This window comes from Mytilus californianus, unplaced genomic scaffold (assembly GCF_021869535.1).
Source record: "Mytilus californianus isolate M0D057914Y unplaced genomic scaffold, xbMytCali1.0.p SCAF_1, whole genome shotgun sequence".
Lineage (NCBI taxonomy): Eukaryota > Metazoa > Mollusca > Bivalvia > Mytilida > Mytilidae > Mytilus > Mytilus californianus.
In genome coordinates, this window is record NW_026262581.1 from 53154817 (window position 1) to 53182807 (window position 27991).

The 27991-nt window shown below is 32.3% G+C and overlaps 1 protein-coding gene across 1 annotated transcript; it reads left to right on the plus strand.

Annotated features, from left to right (window-relative positions):
* LOC127723359 (uncharacterized) lies at positions 1 to 27991 on the plus strand. The gene is made up of 7 exons (XM_052229963.1): positions 1 to 322; positions 2768 to 2814; positions 3432 to 3614; positions 5991 to 6178; positions 7312 to 7631; positions 26599 to 26625; positions 27860 to 27991. Exons 1-7 carry the CDS (start codon positions 23 to 25, stop codon positions 27989 to 27991), a joined length of 1197 nt encoding a protein of 398 aa, XP_052085923.1. The 5' UTR covers positions 1 to 22.

A 27991-nucleotide genomic window follows, 5' to 3' on the forward strand; every position in this document is an offset into this window, starting at 1 on the left:
ATTTGCTACGGGAGACAATTACATGGGAATTACAACTAGCACAGACTCCAGTGTTTCAAAAGAGAATGACAGTGTAGACACAAGCGATTCTTCTACAGATGATGATACAAATAACAATGCTGAAAGGGATACAGGTAGCAGGAATAAAAATCCTAAGAAATCTCATGGTCCAGGTTGCACAGATTTGAAAAGACAGAAAAAAAAGGACAGAAAAGCTAGGAAAGAACTGTCGAGGCAAGGTGGGCAGCAGGTGTCAGGTTGTTCAGAAACTGGAACATTTGGTGATATGTCAGATGAAAAGAATCATGATGAATACAATAAGGTAAAATATGTGAAAATTTTGCCTTTTTATTACTTTTTAGCTCACCTGATCCATATCATCAGTCATCATATTTGAAAGGGTTCGATCAAGAAACCTGGCCTGAACACAACTGTGCTTGTTAAAGAAAAAAAATGAAAGAAACAAATCAAACCACCACAAAAACGATTCAAAACATTTATTAAGACCTAAAAACCAGGGCTTATATGTACTTTTTTGTAGAGATTGAAGAAGATATTTTTGTCACAGACAGTGCAAGTGGTTTTTCTAGTAGAAGGGATTATGTGAATTATGTGGGAAAGAGGTAATATCGTGGAAGTTTTGACCTATCAAATGCTAAAATTACTTAATTACTAAGAACAGAAGTAATCATGCCCTCGGAGTCTTGTAATATAGTATGAAAATAAGAAGATGTGGAATGATTGCCAATGAGACAACTTTCCACCAGAGACCAAATGATGTGGAAGTTAGCAACTATAGTTCACTGTAGGACTATATTGTGTCCCAGGCATGGCTGTAAATAGAATTTCTCCCATGATAGTGACTCAGTGCATAAATATATTTATCAGGTTGGGCTCAAGCTGAAACCATAAATTTAAGGGCATTTCAGAAATAAATCCCCTTTTGAAATACCTTTTTAAACTCATAGCTAAAAGATATATAAACATATGTTTAACTGACTATATATCATCATGATAAATACAGCTACCCAATTCAGATGTTTGATACTAGCTGTCAAAAAGTTAATCAAACAGTTACTGTTACTTGATAAACTGACGTTTATGGCCCACCTACAATTGTAGGTTAAAGTTAAGGTTTAAGGAAGTATGTGTGTCTAACTTTTAAGCTGTTGCTAAAAAACGAACACCACTGAGGCAAAAATTAAAAAAATAGATGAGTATCCTATTACATGCCCCACAAAAAAAAACCAGGTTCAGTAGGTCAGATTTAAAAAAAAAAAATGTTTTCATCGATCTCATCATAAAGTTTTTTGAACAGTTGTTCAAATGTTTTTGAGTGAGAAACTGTCATGGACATTTGTATATCATGTTTATGGTTACATTTCATCAACCGAAATGCAAGCACACTAGTTATTACCATCAGTTATATAAGCCAGGCATTTGTTTATTATCATTCTAAAATGACGTGCTTCTTTCGCTTTGTAAACAACACTGTGATAAAATTCTCGATATATCTATACTTAGTGCAGACTCAAAGATGTGCATATTGGTGGCTATTACTATTTACCTCCCACGTAAATCCACATGTATCCTAACCTATGTGCAAACACTATGTCGATTTCGTTATGTTCAAATTGAAATTGAAAAAGAAACTACAGAACTGTTATTCCTATTATAATGCATAACAAAAAGAATTAATGCACAAGAGCTTAAAATGTATAAAATCAAAATAAAATAAAATTCCCTGAAATTTCATGAATAATCTTGGCGCATTCACGTCATGTCATAACATGACGTCATACGAATGAAAACTCTCTAAAGGGAAGGTTTTCCGTTACGTATACGCCATTAATTAGGATAATATTGCATTAAAATGGAGTTTTGAGGTAGGTGTCGTTTCATTTTCTATTCCATTGCATTATTTGCACATTTGTGGATTCAGCAAGTCAACATAGCGGCTCACTCCTTAGTTACGACAGGCCAACTCTGGATTTGACAGTAAATAGTAGCCAACGAAAAAAAAAATGTTTGGGTTAAGAATTTTTTCTAGTGCTTATTTAAGAAATAATTCATGTAAGACTTAGATTTATTTGAAATTTGTAGCTTTTATTTTACAGGGGGTAAAATAGAACAGCCATACACACGGCAATCTTACCTTCGCTTCAGTTTTTAAATTACCGTATTTGTCCTATTAGAATCGAAATAATTCATGGAAGTCATAGATTTGTTGGACATTTACACATGGCCTGGGCCTTGATATTCGTTACGCTCAGGATAAAATTCGAATATCACGGCCCAGGCCATGTGTAAATGTCCAACATGAATTATTTCTAAATTCACAATCATAAAAAGGCTGTTACAAACAGTGCTAATTAGACTCAGACGATTTTTGGACACCTTAAAGGAAAATCTTTTTTCCAATCAGAGCGAAAATTACTGATTTTTTATGTACCAGTATTTCCTTCTTTTTTATTTTTTAAAGTTAGGACTGAGCTACAAGTTTGGTTTTTTTTGCCTACTAACAAATTGCTAATATTTGTTCAGTTTATTAGCATTAGTACATCTCATATCCATGAGTAATTAAGGATAGCATCAATTCAATTGGCTGACAACACTTGGTATTTTGAAATAATTCCCCCCTCCCCCTTTTTCCCTCAAATAAAAATGCATGTGTTTTCCTTGATGATATTGCAATGTGTTTGAATATTAAAAAAAGAAAACAAATTACATTATTTTTTCAATATTTTCTTCAATTCTTTTTTGACAGCATGGGAACGCACTACAGAACACATCAGGACATCAGAATTCAAGAAGGTGACTAACTGTAGAAAATCTTAACAACAACAACAACAATAATAAATAAACACAACAATAATAAATAAACACAGAGAATTTTTCCCATTTCTATGGAAATGATTGAAAGGATACAATGAAAGTCACATAGAAAATCAAAATCCATTTCATTTATATTCTGAAGGGAAAGAATACTGTCATTTTTCATAGTGGGTCATTTTGAGGTCTTGGAAAGTCCAACAAAGGTGACTTTTGCAAGTTGGTTAATAAGTGATCAACCAATAGTGAGTCTCAATATAATAATTTTTTAGCATTTGAGGACCCAAATTAAATTTTGATATTACTGGTTTTGTCTCTCTAATCAAATTGTTGCTAGATAACTTTCAACATTTTATCTTCTCAGCTTAAAAAAGTAAGTGCGGAAATACAGATTGATTTACATGGTTAACAAATGTAAATATGTTATACAAAATGAAAAACTAAAAACATGAATCGATTTATAATTTACATAACAGTCATATAAAGATATATTACGAATTAAAACATGCTTAACTTTAAAAAAAAAGGTATATCAAAATAGCAAAAATGTGTACACTTCCAATGTCATTTATAAGATACATGCCTCCTTGACATTTCAGTAATGCAGAAAGAAAACCAGAAGACCTACAAAGAAATGCTAACAAAAATCAAGTGCAGAGGGATTATTGTTTTCATGTTATTGTAGCACCTTCTTTACTCAGTGATTCTAGGGAAGACACTGTTATAATAAAAATTGAAGGAATATCTCAAAATAAAGCTGAACAAAAATTGAAGTTTAAAAGGTACGTTGCTTGCACTGTTATTTAAAAAATAATTCATTGGGGCTTGAATTTATTGTGATTTAACCATGGGTTGGCCCTTTATGCTAAATATTTTACCACAAGCAACAGCGAGGTGTACGATATTAGCATAAAGGGCCAACCCATGATAAAATCAATATTAATTGAAGCCAATATGAATCGTTTCTTTTCTAGTAGGACAAAGACTGCAATTCTTTGGGATCGAAGGGCTTTATGTGAAGGGAAACAAACAAACAAGCTTATAAAAATTCCATATTTATTTACTAAAAATGTGACTTCAATGACTTCATAGGGTTTTAACTCGGGACATTAATGTTACTGTATTGAGAACACTGGAAAATTGGCCTAATATTACATAAAAATGTTGATTCTGAGGATATACGACTTTAATACAACCTCCTTTTCTCTGTATTTGCTATTTGCTAGCATTTGTTTAAGCAGAAAATTGGCATGAGTTAACATGGACAAATACACCAGTAGGTCATTGAGCTGTTTTAATCACTTTGCATCTTCTGTTAACTGTAAAAAAATGAATTTTTTCAAAACCTTTCCCAACACAATTTTTACAATTATAAAAAAACATCGCAAAACTTTCTGTATTGACAGTACTTTGAATTTTCATTAAGTGTTACCCTTGACCTTCTGTCTGTCTTTCTGTTCGTCCATCCATCTCATTTTTGTTTCCGCACTCTATCTTAAGTTTGTTATGAAACTCAAACACAATGCTAAGAACCACAACATGCAGACAGGGTTCGAATTTGGGTTGTGAGTCAGTTACCGTTCTAGAGTTATGCCCCTTTTTAACTTGGAAAATTGGAAAGCTTGAGTGGAGGCATTTGTGTCCTCGGACACATTCTTTTACTTTAAATGTTGAAAGAACTAAAGAAATTTTTTAAGACATTTCTCCATTACGACTGAATAGAACTACTTCATATTTGGTCAGCAGCTTGACTGTGATAAATTGTAATGAGTATGCACTTAAAGGATCTCTCTCTGTTACCTAATGTCTGTTTTCCAATACTTTGAATTATAAGTTGTGTGACAGAACAACATGTGCAATCTTGTTTTAATTTTTGGAGGTTGATGAAAGTAACATTTAAAATTCAGCTAGTGTTCAGCAATGTGTTTTTTGGTGAATATCACAAAAGCTTTAAGACAAAGTATGCTTTTGTTATTGGAAAACTATATCTGGTTAGCTGTATGGAAAAACCTTCCCAATGATTTCATCTTAGATGATTTTCTAAAAAGTTTTCTTCAGTTTATAAGATAAATGGATGCAAATTATATTTTTATACGCCCGTTTACGGGACGTATTATGGTATACCGTTGTCCGTCCATCCGCCCGTCTGTTCCGTCCATCGTCAACATGTTGGATAATATCTCAAAAACGCTTTAACCAATTTGCATGAAACTTTGGTGAATTGTTTATAATTATTAATGTGAGCTTCCTTTCGTTTTTTATAAATTTTAGATTTTAAGTTTCCGAGTTGTGGGTTTTATTCATTAAAAAAGGGGGATTTTCTAGTTTTCGGACAATAACTCAAAAACATTTTCACCAATTTGCAAGAAACTTTGGTGAATTGTTTATATCTATTGATAATATAGATCAAGTTAGCATATTGTTCTAGTACAATTAATTTTTAACCGGTAGGGGACTATATATTGCCATGTAATACTCTCAGAATGCTTGTTACTTTTTAGCTTAATGGTTCTCCAAATTTTTTTCTTGAGTTATAGGATTACATTTTATGTATTTTCAGTGAGTCGTGTTGACTATCAACTTATCCCATGATATTTTATAACAGTCTTAGTTACACATAAATGTTGCATCCCTCCCTAACTTGGCTGTTTTTAATTCTTTCAATATCATGTTGAAATTTGAAATACCATTGATTCATTATTATTTGTTGGATACATGTTTTCGTTGATTTTGTGGGTATAGATGAACCACCAATTTAGATTTAAATATTTAGTGAAGTATAAATTTCCCAAAAATGCTTATATGTATACTTTTACAAAACCATGAAATTGAGTTCACAAAAATACAAGTTGTCTTCAAACCTTAAAATTGATACCCTCCGAAATAAAAGAATAAGTATGTGGAGATAGAGGTATCATTTGCTCACTGTATACCTGTTTATCATTTATCAGTAGAATTTTTCAATTGTTAAAAATATGTGATTCAAGGTTATGATCAGTGTTATTGCAAATATATTTATTTGACATTTCTTAAGAGTTTTGAAATTAAAAGAAGAAAAAAAAAAACTTACCATAAAAGATATAAAGGAAAGCAATGAATGTAGTGATTATTGTAAATGTTACCCTCCAATTCAGCATTTTAAGTAAATATTTTAACAGGGAGCTTGGTGATGGATTTGCTGAATATGAAGGAATAATTAGTGTTCCTAATAGATCACACTTTTCTACATTGTCATACAACTACTGTGTTATAGTGAGTGGAAAAGAAATTCAAGAATTTGTTCTTAATCATGGAGAGAAAACATTAAATCAAAGACAACTGAGCCACAACATGTTGGAGAAAAAAGGTATTATAATGAAGTAGAAAAATAAGATAAGCCAAAGCTAAAACATTACACAGAGAATGTAATGAATCTCATCAAAAGTAGGATAAAAAACTTAATTCACATAAATTTGCTGATTAATAAAGTATTTGAATGACATAGATTCTATGAGAAAATTTGCCCCAATAATTTATGTCTCAAATTGACTGGTATCAGATCTGATGCGATATCTTTTATTTGCATGAATTATCCCAACATATTGCAGGTTGAATTTTGATAGATTTCTTTCAGGAAAATTAATGTTGGTTATTAATTCTTTTAGGTTTTATTTAGAATTTACTCAATGTCATGGATCATTGATGTGATAAAATTTAATGACTAATCGATTGTTGTTGTTTGATGCCAATTTCAGCACTATTTGTTATATTGTTATGCTCAGTTTTTTTGGTGGAGGAAAAATCAGAGTGCCAGGAGAGAACCACTGACCCTTGGCAGAAAACTTGAAAATCCTAGTCAATTAAGATTGGAGTTGAATACGTGATAATTTTACAAAGACCTCGATCTTGAAGAATTTAAACATGAAATTTAAACACCAGTAAAACATTGTTACATGTGTTATAGTATGTGCACTCTTGTTTAGCTTTAGTAATGCCATTTGGAAGTATATACTGACAAAATGTTTACCATTACCTAAAAAAGAATGAATGGTCAGCTATGAAAAATTTTAGTGACATGAACAAAATTGATTTGTAGGTTTTCCATAGAATGACGGAAGAAGTACCTGTATATATGTTGTGAAAAAACTATGGGTACCCACAGTGTTTATAAGATCTAATTAAAGAGGATTACTGTAAATTCAGATATTTTTGCAAAGGTTTATCATAGTGATAATTTTGACAGAATAGGTTTTGCAAAAATAAAAAACTCACATTTAATTCCATGAGAGCATTAATTGTATGTATCAATAATAAACTCACATTTTTGTCCATTGTTTAACAATACCAATAATAAATGCAGGCACAAGTTTCTGAATAAACAGTATCAGTATTAATTTTCAGATATCTTTGAGTTGAATTTGATCTTGGTCATATCTAAGCTAAATTAATAATCAAAACAAGCATCTGATGTTGTCAGCATCTGATTTTATCTTGTTTTAGAAACTTACCACATATATGATGGAATTGTCCGAGGGCATTTGGAGAAGGAGGACAAAAGTGTGGTTCCTGAATTTCTTTTAAAAAGATACAAACAATTTAAAACCTGGCGAGGGAATAGTGAGTATCAGAAGACTTTGAGGGAAGAGCTATGCATTGTAATGAAAGCCTTCCTGCCTGAATTAAAGAATGTCACAGATGTTCAAGGAGAGGAGATTATAAGACAAGTTAGAAGAATTTATGATGGACTGAGAGAGTATTATGTGAATCTTGAGAAACTCTGGTCCAATGTTGATGATTTTGAGAATCATGTTTCCCAACAGGTACTGTGAAAATTTCTTAGCACTCTTATCAGTCTAAAGTAATAAAGTGACATTTTATATAAGCATTTCCTATTTTTGGCATTGGTTGCACACTGTTGACTGACTTAGAAAAGAGTGCATACATTTTTCATTCTTAAGTTGTTTCAAAATCAAGTAAAAAGTATGTTTTTGCTTGATTTCATAAAGAAAGTTATTTTAGGTTACAGCAAATACCTTTTCCTGCGCTTTCGCTTTTTGATTTATAGTTTAGAACGGTAACATGTTATATAGATATAGCAGGGCTCACACTACCGGCGTGTGGGGCGAAGAAGTGGCTCTTCCTTCTGGCACTTTTTCCACCCATGTACAATATATATACTTATTTTCCACAACAATACCTTCCCAGTACTAAAATGTGTTAGTTGTGACTTTAAATGGAGTGGGAGACAAACATTTTAGTTCACTAAAACCAGTTCTACCTTGTTATTTAATTTTATGCTCTAGCTGCTAGGCAAGGGGCATAAAGGTTTACCCTTGTTTGTACGTTCGTCTGTGTGTCCATCAGTGAGTATGTCCCTAAGTCATGTTTTGGTTCCCCTTCTATAACTAGTTTTCCTCAACCAAATGTTATAAAACTAAAACACAATGCTATTATCACAAAAAACAAATCAATTTCGAATTTTGATGTCATCACTTTGACTGTTCTCCAGTTATGTCCCTTTATAAATGTCTTTAAAAAAGGTAAAATTGCTGGATTTGATGTTTCTAGACTCTAACTTACTCTGCCTCTACCAAACATTATGAAAGGAGTCAGTTCACGAAGGGTAAAACTTGGCCTTAAGATTTTGATATATTTTTAATCAAGTCCTAACGGGAGGGATTGTACTTGATTTTCATATGAAGACATAATCTTTCAATCAGTTTAATTGAGGTCTGGAGCTGGCATGTCAGTAACTGCTAGTAGTCCATTGTTCATTTATGTATCATTGTCATTTTGCTTAGTTTCTTTTGTTACCTATTCTGACATCGGACTCAGACTTCTTTTAAACTGAGTTTTACTGTGCGTATTGCTATGTGTTTCTTTATTCTATATTGGCTAGAGGTATAGGGGAGGGTTGAGATCTCGCAAAACATGTTTAACCCCGCCACATTTTTGCGCCTGTCCCAAGTCAGGAGCCTCTGACCTTTGTTAGTCAAGTATGTTTTTATACGACCGCAAAAAAATTTTGTGGTCGTATATTGGTATGACGTTGGCGTCGTCGTCGTCGTCGTCCGGCGTCGTCGTCGTCCGGCGCCGTCGTCCGAATACACATTGGTTTTCGCACTCTAACTTTAGTTTAAGTGAATGGATCTTTTTGAAATTTGACCATAAGGTTAAATACCACAAAAGGAAGGTTGGGATTGATTTTGGGGGTTATGGTACCAACAGTTAAGGAATTAGGGGCCAAAAATAAGCATTTTCTAGTTTCCAGACAATAACTGTGCAACGGTGTATGGATCTCTCTGAAATTATACTACAAGTTTCCATACCACAAAGGGATGGTAAGGATTTGCATTGGGGGGTTATGGCTCAAACCGTTTAGGAATTAGGGGCAAAAAAGGGGGAAAAACAATGTTGTCCTGGTTAATGGACAAATACTTTAGTACAAAACATAATTTAAAGCAGTGTAAGGGAGATAAATCAAATACATCATTGAAATTATCTCCCTTACACTGCTTTTAAATTATATATAAAGTAATGGTTAATGAACAATAAAGATAATTTAAAACAGTGTAAGGGAGGTAATCCAAATACAACGTTTTAGTTACTTCCCTTACACTGCTTTTAAATTATGTTTAAAGAAATGCATATTTATAAAGGAAGACCAGTAAAAATATCTGCAAATGTTGCATCTTTTTTTTTTACAAAAAAATCCATATGAAAGATTTGACACTATATTTTTAATTCTATTATAAAATAGATTAAGTTAGCACTATGGTAAATTTAAATGGGTAATTATGGTTGCCAACTCCATTGGAAATTTGAATTGAGATTATGACTATATCTTGAGGGAAATTATTCTTCAAATATTTTTTTTTTTTCAAATTTCAAATATTGAAAAATTTCAAGAAGTAATCTTTAATTGCACAGTATGGCGCATTAGATTTGTAAAATCTTTGATCACATTTATTTATTTGTTATGCCGAATCTAACAGTGTATTTAGATTTTTAATTTTGGGTCCAGTTTTCAAATTGGTCTACATTAAGGTCCAAAGGGTCCGAAATTAAACTTTGTTTGATTTTAGCAAAAATTGAATATATGAGGTTCTTTGATATGCTGAATCTAAACATGTATTTAGATTTTTGATTTTTGGCCCAGTTTTCAAGTTAGTCCAAATTGGGGTCCAAAATTAAACTTTGTTTGATTTCAACAAAAATTGAATATATGGGGTTCTTTGATATGCTGAATCTAACCATGTATTTAGATTTTTTATTTGTGGACCCCGTTATCAAATTGGTTCATATTGAGGTCAAAAGGGTCCAAAATTAAACTTTGTTTGATTTCATCTAAAATTGAATTATTGGGGTTCTTTGATATTCCAAATCTAACCGTGTATTTAGATTTTTAATTTTGGGTCCTGTTTTTTAATTTGGTCTACATTAAGGTCCAAAGGGTCCAAAATTAAGCTTAGTTTGATTTTAACAAAAATTGAATTCTTGGGGTTCTTTGATATGCTGAATCTAAACATGTGTTTAGATTTTTGATTATGGGCCCAGTTTTCAAGTTGGTCCAAGATAGGGTCCAGTATTTAAACTTTGTTTGATTTCAACAAAAATTGAATATATGGGGTTCTTTGATATGCTGAATCTAAACATGTATTTAGATTTTTGATTATGGGCCCAGTTTTCAAGTTGGTCCAAATTGGGGTCCAAAATTAAAATTTGTTTGATTTCCACAAAAATTGAATATATTAGGTTCTTTGATATGCTGAATCTAACCATGTATTTAGATTTTTTTATTTGTGGGCCCCCCTATCAAATTGGTTCATATTGAGGTCAAAAGGGTCCAAAATTAAACTTTGTTTGATTTCATCAAAAATTGAATTATTGGGGTTCTTTGATATTCCAAATCTAACCGTGTATTTAGATTTTTAATTTTAGGTCCCGTTTTTTAAATTGGTCTACATTAAGGTCCAAAGGGTCCAAAATTAAACTTAGTTTGATTTTAGCAAAAATTGAATTCTTGGGGTTCTTTGATATGCTGAATCTAAACATGTGTTTAGATTTTTGATTATGGGCCCAGTTTTCAAGTTTGTCCAAGTTGGGGTCCAAAATTAAACTTTTTTTGATTTCAACAAAAATTGAATATATGGGGTTCTTTGATATGCTGAATCTAACCATGAATTTAGATTTTTTATTTGTGGGCCCGCTATCAAATTGGTTCATATTGAGGTCAAAAGGGTCCAAAATTAAACTTTGTTTGATTTCATCAAAAATTGAATTATTGGGGTTCTTTGATATTCCAAATCTAACCGTGTATTTAGATTTTTAATTTTAAGTCCCGTTTTTTAAATTGGTCTACATTAAGGTCCAAAGGGTCCAAAATTAAACTTAGTTTGATTTTAGCAAAAATTGAATTCTTGGGGTTCTTTGATATGCTGAATCTAAACATGTGTTTAGATTTTTGATTATGGGCCCAGTTTTCAAGTTTGTCCAAGTTGGGGTCCAAAATTAAACTTTGTTTGATTTTAACAAAAATTGAATATATGGGGTTCTTTGATATGCTGAATCTAACCATGTATTTTGATTTTGGACATTGGACCATAATAGGTAAATTAAAAAAATTCAAATTCTTAGACCACATTCTTTCTGTGTCAGAAACCTATGCTGTGTCAAATATTTAATAACAATCCAAATTCAGAGCTGTATCAAGCTTGAATGTTGTGTCCATACTTGCCCCAACTGTTCAGGGTTCGACCTCTGCGGTCGTATCAAGCTGCGCCCCAGCGAAGCATTTTATTTAATTTTAGTTCATTTATATGTTTTGGAGTTTAGTGTGACGTCCATTTTCACTGAACTAGCACACAATTTCATTTAGGGGCCAACTGAGGACCACCTCTGGTTGCGGGATTTTCTCGCTGCATTGAAGACCCATTGGTGGCCTTCAGCTGTTGTCTGCTCTTATACAAAATACCACAAATTTCACATAGAAGTAGTTTCGATATAAATAGTGATACAGAGTATCTTTCTTTTGGCACATCATATTATAAATGACGAAGAAATTACCCCTCAGGGATAAATAGATAAATAAATAGAGAATATCATATGGCTTTTTCAATATCACATCCGTATCAACCCGAGACACCAATATAATCCCAAGAGCTCTGCTCGAGGGATTATATTGGTTGAGGGTTGATACGATGTGTGATAATGAAAATGCCATATCATATACACTTTATTATATACCTCACGTAGATGTTTTTTATGTGACATGACGTCATACAGGCAAGGAGGTTTGAAATGACGTCATACAGATTATAGGTTTGACATGACTTCATTCAGATAAGGGGTTTGATAAAGCCTTTGCAACACTGACTGCAATCGATGACGTGACGTCATACAGATTAAAGGTGTGATAAAGCCTTTGCAACCGTGCTGATATCGATATCATCATGGGTGGCTGATACAGCACGCTTGCCAATGATTGTATTACACATACAATTTATCTGTATTTACTACTAAGTATATAATAAATAATCTTTATTTCAAGAGGATATTCCCATTAGTTATAACTAATCTTCCTTAGAGTCCTCAAAATGATAATAACATATAAAGTACATACAATATTATAATGATATAAACACAATATACAATTTAATGTAAAAGTATGCATTATTTGTGTTATAACATCAGTTTGGGTCAGATTTCTCAATGATTTTTAACAGTTTTAGCATGATTAACTTTAGTCATCACCCCTGATCCAGAAAATTTTTGTGTCTAGGGATTCAAGATCACCCTTGTCATCTTTGGTTACAAAACATTTTTGATTGTAGGTTGCGGCCAAGTGTTTCATCAAGCTTTTAGGTCTGAAAAATGCACAAAATCATTGTATTTTGACAATATATCCAAAAAGAGTCAACTTTGAAGCCTATAATTTACTCTTATGAACATATTAGTTTCACTTAGTAGTGAGGCTTTCAAAAAGACCCATTCAAGAACCAAATAATGGTTATTTTGACAATTTATGATAAATTTGAAATTCAATAAAATTGAGAATGGAAATAGGAAATGTGTCAAAGAGACAAAAACCTAACCAAAGAGCAGAAAATAGCCGAAGACCACCAATGGGTCTTCAACACAGCGAGAAAATCCCACGCCCGGAGGCGGGCTTCAGCTGGCCCATAAACAAAAATGTGTACTAGTTCAGTGAAAATGAACATCAAACTAAACTCCAAAAGATATAAATGAACTAAAATTAAAAATCATACAAGACTTACAAAGGCCAGAGGCTCCTGACATGGGACCATATTTGGCACAAAGTGAACCTTATCCTTTTATATACAACATATAATTCAGAAGATGTGGTATGATTGCCAATGAAACAACTCTCCACATGATACCAAATGACACAGAAATTAACAACTATAGGTCAACATACTGCCTTAGTCAATGGGCAAAACCCATTTAGATAATACAAAAAAAAATCACTTACCATGACTTCCTTGCTTCAGAAAAGTTTCTATTTTTAGGATTGGTCATCACAATCCATATTGCACATTGGAGGTCAATGATAAGAATGTATGAATGAAAAGGAAGGTTGAATAATTGTATACACAGATTCTCTTTAATTCATATATAATTACCCTTTTGATGTTCTCTACAAAGGAAAATTGAGAAAAATCAGTTATCAATCGGGGAAAATCAGTACTCTGATCTGGGGGAAAATCACTTTCTGCTGTACTTGGTTACAGGCAGTGCACTGACAACTAGTTCAAAAAGCCAATAACAACTAATAAAAAAAATCATGCATCTAAGTCTAATATATCAATCAGGACATCCAACATCCAATAGATTTAGTGTAAAGACATCATTAACAGTCAGAGAAAAAACATGACCTTGTGCAATGCCAACATACAGGTATCAACAGATTGTAGAGCCATGAATGTGCATATGTATATAAAAATAATATTTAGTTTGATTTCAATTTACTTATAACAAAATCAATATTAATAACAATAAAAACAATATTCAAAGATCTAACTACAGTGTTGAATTGGTAACCTTTTAGAAGAAGTTTATTTAAGGGATCGATAAGTTTACCCAGATCGTATCTAAATTTCCTGTTTCTGTAAACAACATCTCTGTAAAAAAATTTGGATGTGCTATCCTGTTTGAAATAAGTTTTCCAAAGGTACAACCAAATCTTTATATCTATTGAAGAATTTAGTAAAGGTTTTAAGTAATTTGTGGTAAGGAAATGCTTATTACCACTGAACACAGATCAAGTTTGAATTTTGATGACTTCACTTTCACTGTTCCCTTTAAAAATGGAAAAAATGCAGAATTTGTCGTTTCCACACTCTGACTTGTCTTTGCCTCAACCAAATGTAATTAAACTTAAAAAAATGCTTATTACACCGAACAGATCGAGTTCAAATTTTGGTGGTATCACTTTCACCATTTTCAAATGATCACCCTTTTTAAATGGAAAAATTGCTGAATTTGTATATTTTCAAGAGGGTATCTGTGTTCCATGGACATTTTTTATGCCCCAGCCGTAGGGGAGGGGGCATTAAGCTTTATCCTTGTCCGTCTGTACGTCCCAAAATTGGTTTCCGTTCTCTTACTTCAGTTTGCTTCAACCAAATGTTATGAAACTCCTACACAGTGCTTATTAACACAAAACACAGGTCAAGTTTGAATTTGGGTGGCGTCACTTTTACCGTTCTAGAGTTATGCTCTTTTTTTAGCTCACCTGGCCCGAAGGGCCAAGTGAGCTTTTCTCATCACTTGGCGTCCGTCGTCCGTTGTCATCATCTGTCGTCGTTAGCTTTTTACAAAAATCTTCTCCTCTGAAACCATTGGGCCAAATTTAACCAAACTTGGCCACAATCATCATTAGGGTATCTAGTTTTAAAAATGTGTCCGATGACCCCCACCAACCAAACAAGATGGCGGCCATGGCTAAAAATAGAACATAGGGGTAAAATGTAGATTTGGCTTATATCTCAGAAACCAAAGCATTTAGAGTAAATCTGACATCGGGTAAAACTGATTATCAGGTCAAGATCTATCTGTCCAGAAATTTTCAGACAAATCTGACAACCTGTTGTTGGGTTGCTGCCTCTGAATTGGTAATTTTAAGGAAATTTTGCAGTTTTTATACGCCCGTCAAATTTTTGACGGGACGTATTATGTTATACAAATGTCCGGCGTCTGTCTGTCCGACTGTCCGTCTGTTTGTCCGTCTGTCCGTCTGTCTGTCTGTCTGTCCGGCGTAAACATGTCGCACCGTAACTTGAGAATGACTTATCCAAATTTCATGAAACTTAATATAGTTGTTTCTTATGATGGTCAAACAATCTGTATACTTTTTGGTGAAAATAAGATTAAAAAACTTTTTGAGTTACGGGACTTAGTAACTAAAACAGGTGTGTGTTTTTTTTCACATGTCGCGCCGTATCTCAAAAACAATTTATGATTATTGCTTAAAACTTTACACACTTCTTAGTTATATTAATCTTAAGATCTGTATACTTTTTGGTGATGATTCAAAATTTTATTTTTGAGTTATTGAGTATTTTGTTAAAAAAGGGGGAGGGGTTTTTCACATGTCGCGCCGTATCTCAAAAACAGTTTATGATTATTGCTTAAAACTTTACACACTTCTTAGTTATATTAACCTTAAGATCTGTATACTTTTTGGTGATGATTCAAAATTTTATTTTTGAGTTATTGAGTATTTTGTAAAAAAAGGGGGAGGGGTTTTTCACATGTCGCGCCATATCTCAAAAATGATTTATGATTATTGCTTAAAATTTTACACACTTCTTAGTTATATTAATCTAAAGATCTGTATACTTTTTGGTTTTGATTCAAAATTTTTTTTTTGAGATATTGATTTTTTATACGCCCGTCAAATTTTTGACAGGACGTATTATGTTATACAAATGTCCGGCGTCCGTCCGTCTGTCTGTCCATCTGTCCGTCTGTCCGTCTGTCTGTCTGTCTGTCTGTCCGGCTTAAACATGTCGCACCGTAACTTGAGAATGACTTATCCAAATTTCATGAAACTTAACATAGTTGTTTCTTATGATGGTCAAACGATCTGTATACTTTTTGGTGAAAATAAGATTAAAACTTTTTGAGTTACGGGACTTTTTAACTAAAACAGGTGTGTGTTTTTTTTTCACATGTCGCGCCGTATCTCAAAAACAATTTATGATTGTTGCTTTAAACTTTACACACTTCTTAGTTATATTAATCTTAAGATCTGTATACTTTTTGGTGATGATTCAAAATTTTATTTTTGAGTTATTGAGTATTTTGTTAAAAAGGGGGAGGGGTTTTTCACATGTCGCGCCATATCTCAAAAATGATTTATGATTATTGCTTAAAATTTTACACACTTCTTAGTTATATTAATCTAAAGATCTGTATACTTTTTGGTTTTGATTCAAAATTTTATTTTTGAGATATTGATTTTTTTTTTTTAAAAGGGGTGTTTTCACATGTCGCGCCGTATGTCAGAAATTATTTATGCTTATTGCATAAAAATTCACACACAAGACGACGAGCGTATCATGCGCTCATGGCGCAGCTGTTTATTTTTTTTAAAAGGGGTGTGTTCACATGTCGCGCCGTATCTCAAAAACGATTTATGATTATTGCTTAAAATTTTACACACTTCTTAGTTATATTAATCTAAAGATCTGTATACTTTTTGGTTTTGATTCAAAATTTTATTTTAGAGATATTGAGTTTTTTGTAAAAAAAAAAAAGGGGGTTTTCGCATGTCACGCCGTATGTCAGAAACTATTTATGCTTATTGCATAAAAATTCACACACAAGACGACGGGCGTATCATGCGCTCATGGCGCAGCTGTTTACTGGTTATTATCTTGAATATTATTATAGATAGAGATAAACTGTAAACAGCAATAATGTTCAGCAAAGTAAGATCTACAAATAAGTCGCCATGACCAAAATTGTCATACGACCCGTTTAGGAGTTATTGCCCTTTATAGTCAATTTTTAACAATTTTTCTTAAATTTTTGTAATCTTTTACAAAAATCTTCTTCTCTGAAACTACTGATACAAATTTAACCATACTTGGCTATAATCATTATTAGGGTATATAGTTTAAAAAATTTGTCCGATGACCCCGCCTTCCAACCATCATGGTGGACTTGGTTAAAAATAGAATATAGGGGTAAAATGCAGTTTTTGGTTAATATCTCTGAAACTAAAGCATTGAGAGCAAATCTGACAGATGGCAAAAATGTTCATCAGATTTAGATTTATCTGCCCTGAAATTTTCAGACGAATCCGACAACCCGTTGTTGGGTTGCTGCCCCTGAGTTAGTAATTTTACAGAAATTTTAGTTTTTTGTTATTATCTTAGATATCATTATAATATCTAATATCTAATACTATTAATTAAGATTTTAACCTTATTTTACATGATTTCAAAAGCATCAGTAAATACAGGTGAGAGCACAGGCTCTTGAGAGCCTCTAGTTTTTATTTACCATATTCAGGCTTGTAAAGTTTACACTGGTATATTATCTGCACTCCCCTTTTTGCCACGAGAATTCAGGAAAAAATGTTATTGTAACTGCTTGAAAATGTCTTATGAAACTGGTAATTTCAAGTTGTGTTTGATAGTTTGCGGTGTTTTCATGGAAAAACCTGCTTTCCTTTAGAAAGTTCAAGTTCAAACTTCTTGTAAATGATTCTAGAACAGTATACGATTGTTAAAATAAGTCATAATCATGTATAAACAATTGGGAAAATTGTATTTCATATTAACCCAAAGTTTGTATACAGTCTACCACACAGCCCTCTATCTGTCGCTATTCTGGAGCGCTCCTTGATCTTGTATTAAATGTCAGATTAGCTAGTATTATCTAAATACTTGTCACTTTCAATTAGATATATTATTGTTTTCAATTATTATCTGTTAAAAGTTTTACTATGTACCAAATGGCATGCATGGTGTGTGTAATATGACTCCCAACAATGTAAACACTACCGGTCTTGTCAAAGATGGAGATTTCACTTTATGAAAAATTTAGAGAGAAAGTTGAAAAGTAAGTATTTTCAAGATTATTAATTTTACGCACATGTTGAAAAAAAATGAAATTTATATAATTAATTATAAAATTTAAGAAAAAATGCCTGAATATACCATGACTATTCTATTGCGGATCAAAATTTATTTCTTATGAATTGACTGAAAAGTATGATATAATTATAGATAATTTATATTATTTTATGTTTTAAACTTTAAATTAAGTAGACTGTGCATGTTTAAACTGCTTAACATAAATTTTGGTTTTCAATTTAGAAATTGACAATATTTCTATTGTTTTAGAACTGATAGTCTTGGGTAAAACATGTTTGAAAATGTCCCTTTGCTCCGGGAATTATCAACAAAGCTTTTTTCCGAGAACAATTTTACCTGGATATCTCTTAAAGACATTCTCCAATTCCTTAGACAACATCATAATATTACAGATCATATTAAAGAAATCAAGCGATTCAATATTTTGAAAGAATTTAAGGGACACAAGTTTGGCGTTTTGGAAAAAGAAAGTGAACCATTTATCAATGTTACATCTTTCCTTCGATACATCTTTAACCACTGTGACCAGCTTCAGATATGCAGTGAGATTGTACTTCAAATACAGAGTAAGCTTACTCCAAAACGAGATGAATTCTGCTTACAAAATACACAAGACTTGTACAAAGTCATAGCTTCGAAAAATTTTAGTTATTCAAAATTACAGGATGTTGTTTACAATGAAATATCAATAGATGAAGATAAAATATCTTCACTTCATAAACAATATAAATCTGATTTTACTAAAAATGAGTGGATTAAAATTTGTCTCTTTGAAAACCATTTTTTACTTGAATTTGAAGAAGCTGAATATGCAGAGTTTGAGGAACAACTTGCAGCAAAATATAACTTTCTTCAAAACATAGATGCGGTCAAAGAGATAACAAAATCTATAAGTCGGACATCAAAAAGAACTATAAAATCAAGACAAAAAAGACAGAACACTGCTTCTGAAAATGAAGAAATTCAGTTATATTCTGAAAAAGTTCACATTGTCAAGAAAGTAGAGTTTGAGCTTACAGATTTATTTGAAAATGAGATTGAGAAAGTTGTTGTGTCAAATTGTATCAACAAATGTAAACACGAATTCTCCTGTCATGTCTTTGCTGAGTTGAAAAATGAGCACTGTTTGAATAATGAAGAACTGATTCAAACTATTCAGCTGCACTTAAACCGAAAGCATGACCTTAAATGTGGTTTAATTATTTTATTACAACCAGGCACGTTTGCCTCTTTCCTAGCAGATAATGGCAAAATAGCTCGCTTTAAATTCTTAGAGGAGTTCCAACAAACAGGTCTTCCAGAGAGCATTATATTTGCTTACAGACTACCTGATCTGGCAACAAAACCAGATGTTGATATTCCTGAAAATATTCCACAATGTGAAGAATGTCACATAAGTGATAATAAACCATCAGCTCCATTGCATTGGAAAAATTTCAATTTGTTACAAGAATGGTCACTTGATGTACCATTGTCAGTACAATTATTACTTGAATCTTTTGTCAACCAGAAAAGCTTAGACAGGTCATCTGAATTAGAAAATTTTGTAAAGACAAAACTTTTGAAGCTTTATAGTATATATGATACACTCTTGAATCTTACTAATAGAAACTACTGTGGAGTTTTACAAGATCTTAATACACAAGAACTTGCCATGAATTACCAATCAGTTGGTACTGTGTTCAGCATTTCATCAAGTAGTGGTGCTACTCTAAGCCTGAATTCTGCAGAAAAGAAATTAAAACAGAAAGCTGCAGATGACATATGCAACTACAATACCTATATCAGGAGGTACCCCATGAAATACCAAACATTGGCTGGAATGAGAAACAATCTGGTATCTTTACAGGAGTGTTTGATAGTTGTAATGATGGACAACTTAGTACGGCTGAAGTATCATTCAGACCCCAATCCGGGTGAAAATAGATCAATGCAGCTATGCACACTGCCTATAACTATAAAAGGTGTACCTATAAATTCACTTGAGATAGAAGAAAAATGGCATGATCAAAATATCTGTGACCAATCTAACTGTTGTCCATGCAAAATTGACCAAATACTCACAAAAGAAGATTTTAACCATAGAATTCTATCACTGCTACCAGAGGAAGAAAGCTGTTTTACACGATTCAGAAATATGATGACATGGACATTATTTGATGTTTGGAAACAGATTGCTGAAGGTTAGTTAGTATACATTTCAAAATAACTTGTAGATTTGCAATCTCAATCCCATTTTAAGGAATGGTTGAAGTGTACTTGAAAAGAATCAGCTAATGCTGGAATATTTCAAAGCCATGTCTCATAAAATATTATGATGTAAAATTAAAACAATTTTTTAAAAAAGACAGCACTTTCTACGTATGGAAAAACCCAAAATGACAAATCATAAAAAAAGTTTCTGTCTAGCAATTCAAAGAAAGGTAATACATTTCATCACAAAACAATACTAGCTTCACACCACTGACGTGAACATGGTTCCATAACACATGGATCACTTGGTATATATTCTGTAATTTAGGCCAACATGGTCACTGCTATTAATTCTACTCATCAATGCTCAAGCAAACATGAATGTACAATGATTAACTCATTCATGCTAAAGAGCATGAAGTTGTTTATAGTAGTACTTATTCAAATGGAATGAAACAGTAAAAATCCCTGCAAGTATTTAAATGGCTCCACTGTAGCAGAGGTGGCATTAAAGTTTACCCTGTCCGCCCATTTATAATTGGTTTCCGTTCTTTAACTTCAGTTTGCCTCAACAAAATGTTATGAAACTTATACACACAATGCTTATTACCACAAAACTCAGATCAAGTTGAATTTGGGTGTCATCACTTTTACCGTTCTGGAGTTATGCCCCTTTACTACATTAAATCCAAGCTGGGCAACCATCCGTGTCCCATGGGCACATGCTACATTTACTTATTTCTAATGGCCTCTTTTTATTTCCAGTGATTCCAAATTTCCCTTTTGTCTTTATCATTCTGCCTGTTTAAGCTAAATAAATACAGTAAACCAATTAAAAAAATAGAATTTAATAGTTTTCATTTTAACTCTAAATTTTAGATGACGATGAATTTCTACAGCTAGGTGGTTTGGAAAGAAAAGTTTGTGAAAATGATACATTAGAGAGATCTTTTGCAGCATTGGATATTCAATCGGAGGATATTGGGGATATTGAGGTAATTTCATGCTACATAAGAAAACTTTGGGGAAAAAACTGCCTTCAAGACGATTGTGTTATATCTTAAAAAAATATATATTTGGACAACAATATGTTATGTTTGTTAAATGCATTGCATTTGCATGATTTTTTTGTATTACACACATCATCAACTGGTGGCATGTCATTTCTATATTAAAGAAAATGCATACACAACAATTATTTTTTACCAGAAAAAAATACTTAAAGTACAATGTATCAATATTGTTTTTGTTTAAAAAAATTATTTAAAAGATTTATTGATTGCTTTTTCCTAGGAAGATAAGAAAGAGGCTTTGAAAGGGTGAAATGGTAGTTTATTACAAACAATCATAAGACAACAGTTGTTAAAAAAAAGATACATATTAAACAGTCAACATTTTGTTTCAGATTCATGAAGAATTAGTGCAAGAAACAGATTCTGAAGGTAGTGACTGTTCATCATCTGAAAATGACGAAGACAAAACAATTGATTATGAAGTATGTTTAAGTGAAGATGAGAATAGTGAAGAGGCATCAACAGCAGAAGAGATAGATATTGAAGAAGAAATCTACTTGCAGAACATTTTTGAAGATGTTGAGATCAAAATAACATCTGACACAGAATTAGACAATTTGGACTCTTATTTTAAACCTTTGGATCAATCCACCGATGCTAATACACAAGAGTCTGTTGAGTCAGAAAATGAAGATGAAAATGTACAAAGTACAGATGAAGTGGTAACAAGCAGAAGTTCAACAATTAACCATGACCTGGTTGCAGGGAGATTTGGATTTAGGCAACATCAATCACCTCCGATGTTGACAAGACACCCACCCCCTGCAACAGGCAGAGATGACGATATACAGAAACTTAGGGAGGTACTTGATGACATAATGACAAAGGTTAATTCCAATGATGCTGCACATGGTGGTTTGAAAATTCTGTTTGCTCCTGACAACAAAATAGGCAGTAATTTGCTAAAACTCTTGTCTTCATCCAAAAAATATCAAAATTTTCTTCCCGAATTTCCAATACTACATTTGCGTAAATCAAAGATAACAAACTTTTGTACTGCTTACAGGAATGCAGGTATTATAGAAATATTAAAATATATGAGAGATGAGGAATTCAATGACTGGAAAAAACTCATATCAGCCGAGCACATCAACATGGCATCCAAATACGTAAGACGTTTATCCATTGCTCTGAGGGTTGCTTTTGTTACAAAATTTTTGAAAACCTTACAGCTTGAAGAACAAAATGCCATGAAAGATGATTTGCAGAATGAGAATGCTAACTGTATGAAATGGAATGATCGATTTGAGAATTTTTTAGAATATGGAAAGTCACAAAATGCTACATTTATGCTACATACTGAAATGTTGAATCACAGTGAAGAGATAAGTGCATTATCATTTGCTGAGCGACTTGGTGGTACAGAAGGATATTCTCTAATGTTAGCAGCAGTTAAGATGTCTTTACCTTTTGCATTTCTTAACGGTTCTACGTCATATGCAGCCTATGCAGTTAATCTATTACACGAACATTACAAATCTGGTAAATTTTATCAAAATGTGAAGGCTGCTTTGTTCACAACAACACATCAGAAAAGTCCATACAGTTTTGGTTTGGACACCCAGAGAGAACTAGACCACAAAGATGTTCTAAAGAGTTTTAGATCTGGAGCAACAATGTCATCTGTTGTGCCAAGAATGGCTTTAATAGACTCTTTAAATGAAGCCCATGATGCAAGCAATAGTACAAAAAGTTTTAATGAGACTAGGGATGAAATAAGTAGTGCTCATAAGCGGAACAATTTACTTGGTCTTTCATTAAACCAAACTGACATTAACTATATCCTTAGAATTGCACGTTTGATCCTTCGACAGAATGCCCTATCAACAGACGAGGACATTAAAGTTGTAAATGTTTATTCAATGCCAACAAATATTTTGCCCGAGACAATGCTTGATTCAGCTACATATGAAGCAGGAAAGTACTTGATAACAAAATATATTGCATCCTTTGAATTGTTTGGATACCAGAAGTGTGATATCCCAGATGTTTTGACAATTGAAGGTCCTAAAGAACTGTTGAAAAAACTGAAGGTTACGAAAGGTGTTACTATCAGAAGGACTGGTACAAAGCAAGAATCACTGATCAAAAGTGAAAGGGATGTCAAAGAAAGTAAACGCAAAAAGACAGTAACCCGACAACATAAAATAGTAGATAGTTTAAGTTCAGAAATGAATGCGTGCCAGGCATTTATGAATTCTGATTGTTCAAAACCCAAAGTTCAGAAGTCAACTGGAATTCAAAAAGCCTTACTTGATGAAATAAAACACAGCTTATCTATAATTAACAAGACCTCCAGTGAACATAATGCTGACCTGAGTAATTTTCTACTACTTGGACAAACTGCTTTACCTAGTTCATTGTTTTCAGCAGCAACTCATGCAACCGTCGAGTTTGCTGGTGTAAAGTTTAAGACACGCTCTGTAGATGGGAAACTCTACTTAGAATATGTTGAAAAATCCATTATCAACAAGATTTTAAATATCGCTCCTTCACTCCAACGTTTAGTAGTGTGTGAGGAAAAATATACCTTTACACCAGATGAGTTTAAAGCTGCAACAAGATCCCAAAGGCAGAAGACACAAACCTATCCAATTTCACATTTGAAAACGAAAGAAGAAATTCTGAGCGCAACAAAATTTGACAAGACAACAATTATAACAACAACTGAGGGTAAACGTTTGATAAGTACATATTTGGCAAGTAATGCAGCAGACCTGAAGTTCCAGAGAAATATAGTCGTTGATTTTGATAGTGAGCTCCATTTGTCACAGTGTAACTGTATTTCGGAAGAATGCCAATGCGAAATATATACAAGCCCTATTCAGTATAACTTTAGTCTTTTGGGAGAATCATCAATTCATACATTAGAAGATATAAAACAGTGCAAAGGGGAAGCAGAGATGGCGCAAGTAGATTGGCTCCTCCAATACCTTCCAGATTTAAAACCTGGCAAGTCTTGTGTAAGTTTTCTATCATCAGGCGACATTGATGCAATCACAATTCACATGTTTACACTTTCATATATGTGGCCACGATCAGTTGATGGAAAATATCTTCATCCTGTGCATATTGTTTTACAAAAACCTGGATCTGTAATGGATGTATACAATATAACAGAAATCCTCCAGATTCTTGAACAGGCCTGGAATGACCCTTACATTGGAATCAAAATGTCCATTTTTTTGTCACTTGGTGGAAATGACTTTCTCCCAAAATTTTATGGGATATCACATTCAGCTATCTTACAGACTATTATGAAAAACCAAAACTTGCGAGAAAACTTAGTCAAAGTACAGCACAACAACAATAAAATTGAAGTTGAATTTGACTCTAATTTGTATGTAGAATTAATGAAGATTTTGTACTGTCCCAAGGCTTATAACTACTCTGAACTATCGTTTGAGGAAGTAAGGCAAATTACTATTAAAGTTCCAACCATCAAAGACAACAACCAAAATAGGAATCCAAAATTGTGGCTACCAGCATCTTCTGTGATAACAAGGTTGTCTTTAAACGTGATCTGCTATATTAAATATTTAATGACCGCAGGAACTGCTGATACTAGACTTCCTAATTTTTTAGCTGACGGTTGTCTTAAAAAATCAGTTTCTGGTGAAATTGAATTCGATTTTGGAGAAGAAGCTCATGTTGAAGATATAAATAGTATGATAATAGTTCCATCAAATGTTTTGTTGGAAAAAAATTTGGCCAAACAAACAAGAAAGAAAAAAGCGTCAAAACGGAAGCAGAATGAAACACCACAAAAAGGAAGACGCAAAAAAGTTCAAAACAGGACATCAACTCCCAAAAAGAATTGAGACATTAAACGATGCATTATCAAGAGTGTTTCCTTTATATAATGACAAATGTTATACTCATTGCACATGCTGATTTTGCTTCATTTGTACTTTTTGAAAAACTTGTAAATTGTATTTTTGTTACATTTATATATACATATATACTGAAATCTTAATCCTGGGATTTAGTGTCTTTACACTTTGATTCAAATAATGGGAGGTAGTTCTCATTGTTAATCAAGAAAAAAGGGATAAGTATCTGCTGCTTCTCCGCTAAGCACAAAGAATTTACCATTTACTGCAAAAACTGGTCAGCTAGGAATAAGAATATTGTTTCTAATATGAACAATTGCATTTGTCCTGATTTATCAAAGGAAGGGGATTCTGTTTTAGCCTTAGTGTACTTTTTTAAATGAATTACAGGTAATTGTGAATCCTTGTATTCATATGGATATTTTAATCATTTGTACAATTTAAATGATATTTTATTATTTTTATTTTTCATCCCCCCCTTTTTTTTGGTTTTACAGTAGTTTAATACTTAATAACTGAAAAGATAAACCTTGAAAATGCAAATGCCATACAGATGTGAAAAATATGTATGTTCAATTATAAAACTGTATTTTGCTGTTAAACTTTGCATATTAATTATACACATTATTATGCAGTTATTGTTTGTTGAATTTTTTCATCTCTTAAAGATGAAGAGTCATGAAATGATTTAATTTTTTATGAATTATATAATGTGTATTATAATACATCTGAAATTATATTTAATGTTTTAAAAACAATACCATCCAGTCATGTATACACACTACAATCACAAAGGATGCAGAAATTATCACTCTAGCACCTGTGTTATGTTAATTTTACTGATAACATTACAAATGTGATAAATGTCATTACTAAATGAATGCTGACAGCCACTTGAGTTTTATGTTGTTTTTATCTCAACAGTAGTTGTATACAAATTTTCAATTTGAGGGCTGTGTGTAGCACTGTATAGCATGTGTAAATCGAAAAATAATTACGGCGAGAGTGTGCGGAAAATCCATACTTCTTAGTTATTACTAGAATACGACTTTGAAACTAAAACATTTCCGTTCTTTAGTTAAATACTTTTAAATATATCCATTACATTAATGTTTGAATGATCTTCAGCTAAAACAAAACACATGCGTCAGTATGAAACACCAACATGGAACATAAAACCGATTATGTTTTGTATTTTATACATTGAAATGCATAAACTAGTTAACGACTGATTTATATACTTTTTTCTTTCCAGTAAATACAAGCAGAGTCCAGTTTATGTTATGCAATGCTATGAAAAGAAACAAGTAATATGAAATGAAGCATTTAATTTTGACTGTTATCAGTTAGTACATGTACTTGTATTGAATTAAAATTGCATATTATAATCGGCACCCCTTCCTAGCAATGTTAATTTTGGAGAGAGAAAATGCAGACTATATAAGCTTAAATACAGTATTAAAGTTTTGCATAGTTTTTTTTTACCTATTAGTAATTGATGTTAATTAGCCATGCACTAATCTTTTGTTGTTAAAAAAAACATATATTGATTTTTTTCAGTATCTTGAGAAGTATTTGATTTCAACAGTGAAGTGGTTGCAAGAAAGCAAAGACAACAAAAAATCTCAGCTTTATATTGGACTGATAGTTATACATCTTAAAGACAAATATAAGATTAATCTAAGCCCAACAGAGATCACATTCCTTTTTAAAACCTTATTACCAAAACTGGACAAAAATAAAAAATCATGTCCAGAATTTGAAGACTTCAAGAAATGTTTTCCTCCACCGGAAATTTACAAGTATGTGTTTTTTACATTTTATGAAATTTCTTTTTTTCATTTTAATAAAAAATGTACGATGGTTTTAATATTTTTGTCCAATCTGCAAAAGCAGGCAGATGATAAGGGTATATCATATTGCTATTCTGTCAGTATCAATTCATTTGTTTCTAATTTTGTAAATGTTTGTGTAAGGTCAATTTCTTAAAAAATGTATGTTGAAAAAATATCAAGGACATTAATTAAGTCCTCTTGTACAGCACAGGTGTCCCATAGCCCTTCCTACTTCCCTGCTAAATGGAAAAAATTTAAGCCATAAATATCGGTGTAAAGGAAGCAGGATCTTCATACTACTGCATAGATGTTTCAAAGTAATTAACATCAATTTTATCAAGAGCTTATTTTTAAGAAAATTCTGAATGGGAATACTTCTTACATATGCAATTGCAATGGAATCGTATACTGAATATATATATATAGAAGTCTATAAAAAGGACCAACCAGCAAATTTTCTATGTACCGGATCGTCTAAAATAGATGATACTGTACAGATAAGGAAAAAATTATATAAGTCTAGAGATTTGCACGATACTTATATAAGATGGTATTATACGAAGATGTTGTTATTAAATCGTGTTGACAAATATTGTTAAAATAATTGACACTAAAGAAGGCTATTTGTTAAGCCGAAATATTTGTCAACACGATTTAATAACAACATCTTCGTATAATACCATCTTATATAAGTATCATTGTGCAAATCTCTAGACTTATATATATATATAATAAGAAATACTATGTATTAAATTGTCATTAAGAATGAACAATAAAATCAAAATAACATTTTAATTCTTTCATGATAGCCGAGTGTCTAGATCATTCATCAAGCTCAAATTATAACTAAATTCTTCAAACATAATAAATGCTCTGCTCTGAGCACTAAATTTCTTTATGTTCAATTGTTAGTTTCTCTTTGTGTTTAATTGATAGTACTTAAGAACTTCAAACCATAATAGTTTTATATTTATGTATTTTACCAGAGCTGTAACATCAAGACTATTGTCTCAGATGCAAGATTTGATGAAAAGTGGCAACAATCCTATCTGGTTATGTGGCATACCACTACTCCATTATCTGCAGGGAAGGTATCAACCTTACCAACATGTTCCTGA